This window comes from Rhea americana, unplaced genomic scaffold (assembly GCF_003343005.1).
Source record: "Rhea americana isolate MKP2758 unplaced genomic scaffold, rheAme1 scaffold_136, whole genome shotgun sequence".
Classification (NCBI taxonomy): Eukaryota; Metazoa; Chordata; class Aves; order Rheiformes; family Rheidae; genus Rhea; species Rhea americana.
Window position 1 is genome coordinate 2,447,306 of NW_028185439.1, and position 8,819 is coordinate 2,456,124.

General features: G+C 49.8%; 1 protein-coding gene across 1 annotated transcript in view; it reads left to right on the plus strand.

The window, feature by feature from the left end:
• The window catches only part of LOC146599672 (uncharacterized), a 12,082-nt gene extending 4,689 nt beyond the window's left edge, over window positions 1-7,393 (plus strand). The window contains 1 exon segment of the mRNA XM_085298242.1: window positions 7,295-7,393. Within this exon segment, the coding sequence (XP_085154368.1) occupies window positions 7,295-7,393 (99 nt within the window).
• Window positions 7,394-8,819: the final 1,426 nt, after the last annotated feature.

Below are 8,819 nucleotides of genomic sequence, written 5' to 3' on the forward strand. Positions count from 1 at the left end.
GCGCGGAGGGCTCCGGCCGCGGCGGCCGGCGGCGCCGTCGGGCGGGGAGGGGCCGGTGGCCGCTCTGGTGCCGCTGCCGTCGTGAAAAGCTTTCAGAGGGCCCCTGGCCGGGCAGCGCGTTCCCGAGGCTGTGCTCGGCCCGCCGCGCGGCTCCCGCCGGTGCCCGAGGCGCTCCTCGGTGCCGCCGGGCTGGAGGAGCCGTGTCCTGGCCGCTGAAATGCGGGAGCGGTCGTGGAGACTGCGGCCTGCGCGTGCCGCGCTCCTGGCGCTTGGAAGAGCTCCGAGCGGCCTCTGTGCGACCTGAAATTCCTCCCGGCGACCGAGCAGGGCAGCGAAGCGACCGCCCGAGGAGACGGAGAAGTAAACAGCTCCCCTTGGGTGATCTTGGAGACGATGGGGACAGGAGAGCGGCGGGTGCGTCTGCGAAGGGCCGACAGCACGAGAACGCTTCTTCCTTCAGCACGTCATGTTATCAGACGGCCTGAACGACTGACAACGTGTAGATCCAGTAGTTCGGTCCCTGGACAGCTAGTGGGAATCCCAGTGTCCTTGTTTTTCTCAGATAAGAATAGATCAAGTTTCTTGCCAAAGCAATGCCCATGGGGTTGCTGGTGGGCATATCACTGGTTTCACATGCATCCCTGTGTCTAGGAGCTTGTCCTGCTTGTTAGGAGATGGCCACGATCAGCAGCGTGAGATTTGTACCYGGACTCTGATTTCCTTTGTGGTCCAAGGTGAGACAGCCCATCTCTTTCTGTCTTAGGCGTCTGCCAATAGAATAGGCAGAAAGTGGCAGTGAGGATTAACTAGTATCTGCAAAAACTACATAAATGCCGAGTTCCGCAGCTTGATCTGCGTGTATTCAGGGCTACTGGATAATTTTGCCTCTGATTTTCCTTCTCTTCAGCAAACACAAACTGCTCCTTTGTTTGTGCCAACAATGAAGCAAATGTTGGTGTTAGAAAGGTTGGTGGTGCCCAGRGTGGGGGTTGGCCTGGTGTTCCCTGGGTGAAGTAGGGCTGCGCAGAAATAGCGCTCTCCATTCTGCTCTGGATTTAATCCCCAGGATGTCTGGGAGAAGGCAAATATGCCCTCTAGGATGCTTCACCTCCCCTCCCCCTGCCTGTCTGAGCTCTTCCAGTCGGAGGCTTTGCAATCTCAGTTGACGTACTTGCAAGATGCAGCTGCGGGCTGTGGTGGGGGCTCTGAACTGCTGGCTGGCTGCGGGGACAGTGCTGACAGAGAGAGACTAGGGACAGTAGCCCTGCCCTGAAATCGGAAGGGCACAGCGGCAACAAATCAAATTGCTACCCAGGTCGGGCTTCAGTAAGGAAGAAATGTAGGATGGAGTCAGGAAAAGCTCTGAGGTTCAAAGTGTCTCAGAGTCCTCCTATATCTGCTTTTCCAAAGAAGGGTTGTAGGCTATTTCTGATGCAAATCAAACAAAAAAACTGGATCCTGATGGGGGCTGGACTCGTGGGAGGGCTTGTGGGTAGAGCCACTTTGTCAGAGTTGATACTGACAAATAAATGCTGCTTTTCCTGGCCCAGGTTTTTGTTCTGCCTGTCAAATTTTGTACCTCACTCTATTAATAATGTTGAATACTGATTAAAGCCAGCGTTCATCTTCACTCTGAATTAGGTGATGGTAAACGCTGGGGTTAGAAACCGAGTACGGAGCTGGTCCTGTCTAAGTCAGAAGGTCAACCACAATGGAAGTCATCCTGTGCCGGAGTACGTGTGGCAGTTGTAACTAGGGAAACCTCTGTTCAGACAGTGCCTGTCAGTTAGACACTCCAGAGGGCTTTGAAGGAGAGGATTCAGATTGCTGGGAAGATTATTCCATGCCTTTACTCCATTTTTTTTTTTTAATGCTAATGGACTAGAAAGCGACTGTGGGGTATCTTGTTTTGCAGAGGTCCGTGTCCTTATGTAGCTGGAAAGGATCACTGCCATGTTTATCCAGCATGACATGAGCCAGAAAGAGCCTGCTAGTTATAGCTGTAAGAGTCTTAACAGTTGTAGGCTAGTGGGGAGCAGGAGGGTATGGATGCCGTAGGCTGGGCCAGGTCTGCCCTGTGATGGCCAGCCAGGGCTGCTGACATCACTGGAAAGCCTGCAGGCAGCAGCTGCGCAGGCTGTCCTCTGTTTCCAAGGAGGTGCCAGGCACTGCACTTCAGGTGCATGACAGAGCTCTTGGGAACCTTTTGAAAATKACTCTCTCTCTTTCTACTCCATTTTTCCGTACGGATGTCTCCCTTTACGTATGGAAGGAGCTGGGCCCCTCTGCGGCAGAGCCATTCTGATACAGTTACTGTGTCAGGATCCTCCAGTCCCAACTTAGGGCTCTTGGGCTCTTGCACTTTGCTGCTTTTTTTTTTTAATTATTCCAAGTCTGACCTAAATGCCCCATTGGTTTAAATACAGCTAGAATAAGCTCGTGTGACCATGCCGTGTCTTGCTGCTGGGCACCCGGGAGCTCTGGGCTGTCACTCCTTCCTCATGTACCGGCTGCTGAGCAAGGCTCTGCCTTTGCAGTTGGAAGAATCCAAGGCAAAAAAAGGCTGAATAAAGCAAGGCCTCAGGCTTTGAGGACAGTCTGCCTCCTCATGCACAAATGGTGCAGTCTGGTTGTTGGATTGTGCTTGCTCTTCCCTGGCTAGGAGTTATCCTCTCTTTGACTGGCAGTCTGGTGATGGAGCTCTGTTACCATGAGGAGGTGAAGTTCTTGCTGCAGTGTGAACTCTGCTCAGTTCAAGATGGATTGCAGGCATTCAGTCTCTGCTGCYTGTATCTGTCTCTAAGGAGCAGTGGGAGGCTGCATTGCAGGACTTCTGCCTTGCATTTTGATTTCCCTTGGGTCAAAGTTGGTAGCACCTGACATTGCAGCTAGGTAGTAGGTATGGGAGGAGAGGAATGTAGGCCCTGTTTAACTGCTTTCARTGCAGTTGAATCTATGCTGAATCTGCCCTGACACTATCCCCCATTTTGAAATAAGAAAGAGGCTAGGGACTTTCTTGGGTGAATTTCCCAAGTGCACTGCTTTTTGTTGGTGGTGGGTTTTGTTTTTCATTTTTTTCTGATTCCTTCAAGGTCTTTCCTTCCTTGGCCTCTCATCCTCTGGGCTGTTTGTAATACTTACTGATGTCTTCTCCCTAACACATTAGTGGTCTGGCATCTCTGGGCCTTCCAGATTGCTCTGTGCCTCTCTGGAGATGCTGTATGAATGCATAAAGCCTCTCCAGCAGGATAGGTAGGTGGGGTGTCATGGAGCTGACATCTGGAGCCTCTTCTGGGACTAGAGAGGGTTGGCTTTGATCACTGCTCATCTGAGATGCTTGGGCTAGGTGATGTGGCAGCTGCAGGGGCTGCCTTCCACCCAGGAGAAAGGAGAAGAGACACACAAGTGCATCTGATCTCCTCAGAAAAACATTATTGCCTGTCTTCTGAAACCTGATAGAGAGAATTACAGCTACGCCAGAATGGGAGCATAGTATTCCCCTCTGGTGTGCTGCTGAATGGCTCATCCTGTTGTTTCTTAGAAGCAGCCCATTTATACGAGATGTGGCAGCAGTCCCTCTGATGATGAGATAGGGACCTTGAGAGGGAGATACGCTAGCAACATTGAGGGAGGCGATGAGACRTTTTATTTACCATTTAACAAGATCTAACTTCACCACAGGGGGTAGCTTCCATGCAGAACCAACCTTTGCTGAACTCCTTGCTCTTTCCTGTGTCATGTTTGGGATGTGTCAGCATGTCATGATTGCCAAGAGTCACCTTCGCTCTGTGAAGTCCTTAGCTAGATCCTCCTGTCAGCTCTGACTAGTTATGTGGTGGGAATCTGTGGGATGGGACCCTATGAGCTAACAGGAATTCTTGTCTCAAAGTACTTGTGAATTTGTTACCCAAAGTGACAACAAAAAGCAGACATGGCAGGTAGGGGCATTAGGGTCATTCTTGCAGCTTCCTACCAGTCCTTCACTCCCGGGCTTCCTTTCCAGTTCTACTCACGCTTTGCTTGTGCAGTCCCCAAGCCCCCTTGCCACTGCTTCTCAGTACAGTTGGCAGTTGCCCTGTAGGTGCTTCCTCCCTTCTTCCCGAAAAGCAGGCCGAGCCCCGTGCTACACCAAGAGAGTCTATGTCTCTTAAAACTCATGTCTCTGCTAGGGACCACACTCTTTTCTGCAAAGAGATTTTTACAATGAAACAACTGGATTTTGCGGATGCCCTAACATGAGTTGTACACAGCAGGAGTGATGCAGAGGCCACAGAGTTGTGTCTGGGCTGTATCACCTTCCATCTGGCAATGGAAGWGGTGCTGGCTGTCAGCAAGCCTGTAAGCAAGGATTTGGTGTGGACAAGCTAGGACTGAAGTTGGAACTTAAGTGGCTGCACATTGGATTAGGAGAGGAAAGAGCCTGTTCTTTGCGACTGCTGAAGGTGCCTGGGAGCAGGAGCAGCATGCCTGGCAACATACAAGGCTTTATTTTTGCGTTCGTTTGTTATCCTTAGTGCTTCAGCAGCTTGTTGCCTTTCTGGGGCTGCTTTCAGCTTTTTTTTTTTTTTTTGCTGCCATTTTAGAGAGTATCGCTGGTTTGCCGGGGGGTAGCACTTAAGTTCTCTTTGCTTTGCAGAGCCATGGTAATGGCTGCACTGTTACAGGCCTAGAGCACTGGCTGTGTGAGTGTGCGTTCAGCTAGAAAGGATGTGGAGAGTGCAGTAGGAGAGAAATCCCAGTGGTTGTTGCTGGAAGAAGGCTGGTGGCTGCCAGTGCCCCTGAGGAAAGGGATTGTTGCCGCAGCTTCCTTTGGCAGGCCATGAATGTGGATGCTGGGCAAGGAGCCTGCACCCAATGTTGGCAGAAGAAGAGCGTGGTTTGCAGCTTAGTGTCTTCCCTGCCTGGCTGCAAGCATTGCAACTGTACCTGTGTCTCTGCTCAAGCAGATCAGCCCCTGGAGATGTAACTTTTCTCTGTGGAGCCCTTGAGAAACAGCAGGCAAGACACTTTTGGTGTGTGGGTGGGAGCTACGAATTTGAGGGTCCTCTTCTSGTCCCTGAAACAGCTCTGATACAACACTTCTTAGCTGGTCAGCAGTCTCTGGTGAGCTGGCAGACCATATTTTAATTTATTTACCTAGTACAGTCAGGGAAAGAAATTGATGTTTCTCTGCAAAAGCTCCAAGGATGAGGACTCCAGAGATGCTGGGCTTGTAGCAGCTGCTGCAGTTCCTTTTCTCTAATGTATCGGAGTACCATCTAAGAGCAGTTTTCTTTGCTTGGCAGTAACTTCCTTGGAATATTCCCCCTTCCTCCCTTCCAAAACCACTAGGGTAAGATCTCTGACCTGTGTCTACTGGGCAAGTTCCTCTGCCACAAGATAGCTTTAGGTCTGTCTGATCCCATGCAAGTAACTAGAGCCCAACTGGGGTTTGACTGCACCTTTTTAAARTGGCGAAGACCCATAGTAATAAGCTTGGGTTATTTTCAGCCAAGCASAGAAGATGTTGGAGAAAGCTCATCCCGTGGCCAAAGGGCATAGCTGACAGCTGGGCTGTTTACACAGTCTCRTGTTACAGGTCTAATTGTGGAAGAGGCAGGTCTGTTGTCAGCCACRCTTTTACATCAAAATGCACAAAGCCCTCCTATTAGCTGTCACTGCCCATTTTCRTGCCTTCTGCTGCTTCTTCCTAGCACTAAGCTAATGAGTGTTCCTCATAATATCCAGCACTTYGTTATTGGCCTGAAAGTGCATGCCAGCATGGTGATGTCTGGAGTTAAAGTCAGACAGCAGCTGGTGCCAATACCTGCCTCTGAATAGAGGATTTTGCCTTTCTGCTAGGGGCATGCGTGGGTGTATTCAAGTAGCCTTCTGCAGAGCAYGGTGCCGTGCAGCTCTGTCCCCTGCACTCTTTGCAGAGGGTGGTACTAAGTTGATGTATGTGGTAGGTTAGGGAGAGAACTGGTCTTCTCTGAAGGGTTTCATCTGGTGCTTTGAGGGGGATTAAGATGTGCCTTGATGGCCCTCTAGAAAGCTTTTCTTTGGGCATGTGGTGCGAAGCAACAGAGCAGGTACAGGTGCAGTGCTCTGTCAGCAAGTCCCAGCGCRTGTGCTGCCTTGTGTCTCCGACTGACCTGTGTTGTGTGTGTTCAGGCAAGAACAGCTGTACTCTGTGGGGCCGGAGCTGCCTAATCTAGGATCCTGTCCCTGAAAAAATACCTAGCGAAAAGAGGAAATGAACAGGCCAGCAGTGATATTTTTCCAGGATACTCTTCTAATAGTTTGCTTTATGGGGACTTCCTGAGCTGGGGATACAGTACCTGTGTTTTATAGCCAGTGATGGATTTTTCTTACTGTTTCTYGAAGCAATCTGTTAAAATGGGGGGTAATAGATAGTTGAGGCCTTTATTGTTACTTCCGCTATGAATCACTGCTTATCTGTACTGAATTTCGGTGAGTTGCTTCTTACTCTTCGTAGACAACTTTAGTTTTGATGATCTGAGTAATTTGGTTTGATCAGTAGACTTTGTCATCTTGCTGTTCACCCTCTCTTCCAGATCRTTATAGACATGCTGAACAGTATATGCTCTAGTCCAAAACCCTSTGGGCTTCCACTGGAAAACTTCCCTGAACTCTTCTGTAAGGAGGTTCGGTTCGGCCATGTGGTGTTGCTGGGTGATGGATGTCTCTCGGGAGGTTTTACTGTTAAAATTGGACACAAAGGGCAGTGCAGAGAGACTGTAAAAGGTGCCCGGTGAGGCACTCAAATGGTGTTAGTGGGCAAGCTGTCCTACATAGTTGTAATGCTGACCTGCACRTGGCCTAGAAAGTGGGTTTTGCTACCTCATTGCTCCCTGTTTTTCTATCATAGTAGTGGTGACTTACCTCCAGCCTGAGAGCTGCAAGGAGCACTGCCGTAGCACTCCTGCTCTGCTGCCATCGTTACAGTGCAGCAGCCAGTTTTTGCTTAGATTGTGCCAAAGTCTCTGCTGCGTAGCCTGTGTGCAGCATTTTAGTAGTATGAGCCTCAGCCTTGTACCTGGTTCTGTCCGGTCAGTCGCTCCTCTCCTTTTAGTCAAGGGAGTCCACGCGAGTGCTGGGGCCAGCTTGCCTGGAGGCAGTGGCAGGATCAGGCCCCAACCCCAGGCACTGCTAGCGACTCTAGTCAGCCAGGAGGATGAGCTTGCGGCTGCAATCACTTCCTAGTGGGCAATCCCTGTGTGCCGGCGGTGCGACTGCCGCCCCGCTGTGCTCAGCGTCATGCGTGAGGCTTGCCCTCTGCTTGTCGCTCCAGAGGCGTGATACGGTGTACACGGAGTATGTGCTGTGCTTTCCGTACCCCCCCCCGCCATGCGATTACGAAAACGGCCACCTCAAAAACTGGTGGAGGTGAGGCATGGTATGGAGCTTGTAAATTGGAAATAAAGTGCTAAAGGCCAAATCTGTCATCCGCACATACTATATTACGTTCTTTTCAAACCTCGTACTGAATTGGAGGTTAGGGCTCATGAGGTATATGTACAGGTTGTACCTCATGATGTATGGTGCATATGGTTTTTTTTTTCTCACAATTTTTGAAGTATTAGCAGCAAAAATACTAAAAATAGAAGAAATACATTAATTAGGGAATGCATGGGTGTGTAAATAGAGAAGCTGGGAGGAGGCTGGGAGAGACCTCAGGCTGGAGCGGAGGGCAGGAGGAATGCTCCACGCCCTGCGTTTTGTCTCTTGTGCTGGTGTCGAGAGAGCAAGGAAGGAAAGGAGTGGGCTGTCACAGTCTCTATACATCTGAAGGGAGATTTTGTTTGGAAAGAAAATAGGAAGCAAGCTCTGACAAGAGCAAATAAGAGGCTTAAGACAGTGAGAGGAAAAGGTAGTTCAGAGCTCCTGCTTGAGCCTTGCTGCAGGATGACTCAGTCTTCAGCCAAAGAGCTGGGCACTCACTTACTTGCAGAGTAAGAGGGGTCCAGGTTCCTAGCCCTGAAGGCAGCTGAGCTTTTAGCCCCTCTTCATCTGTCATTCAATAATGAAGTTACTTGATTCTTTCAGGAGGGGGAGAGGGGTAGTGCTTACCTCTTCCCCAGCAATTTAGTGATGCTGCAGGCAGAAGTCCTAAATAGCTGAGAACAGAGCTAAGGTTTCAGACAGCTATTGATAATGCATGGACTTACCTTGGTTACTTCTGTCTTGGGACAGAATTTTCTCTCCCTGTGTCCTCCTCATCCAGGGTTAGCCATTTTTTTGTCTCAGCATATATCTTCTCTTACTAGAACAAAAGCATAACCACACAGACTGTGCCGGCTGGCTGTGTCTCCTAATAAATCTTTCATAATCTTTCTTTTTCAGGAATGTGGCCTATATCCTCACTTCCCCCCCTGTCCCAACGCTGTTTAAGCCTTAAAAAGAGACATTTCAAATGATGTCCCGGGCAAGGTTTTCTCTGTAACGCGTCTGCCATTTTGTCATGCACTATGGTCTCGAGCTAGGAAGCAGCAAGAGCTACATGCGCTTACTTAGGAAGCTCGTTCCTGTGCCCTAGGCTGCCAGCTTTCCATGCTTAAAAATAGTGTTTAAATCCTCTCCTAGGTACAAGAATCACACGAGAATTTCACAGAGCTTTCAAGGAGAGAGGAGGAGGATATTTGAGACCTGGAGTCAGGACAGGACCACAAAAAGATCATCTGATCATCTGCACCAGCTGGAACCTTCTGGTTTAACAGTGAGGTGCAATGGATGCAGGATAGCCTGACAAGTGGCGTTGCCTTTTCCTGGAATATGAAGTCAGTGATTTGAAATGAAACATGCTGTGCAAAGCAGAA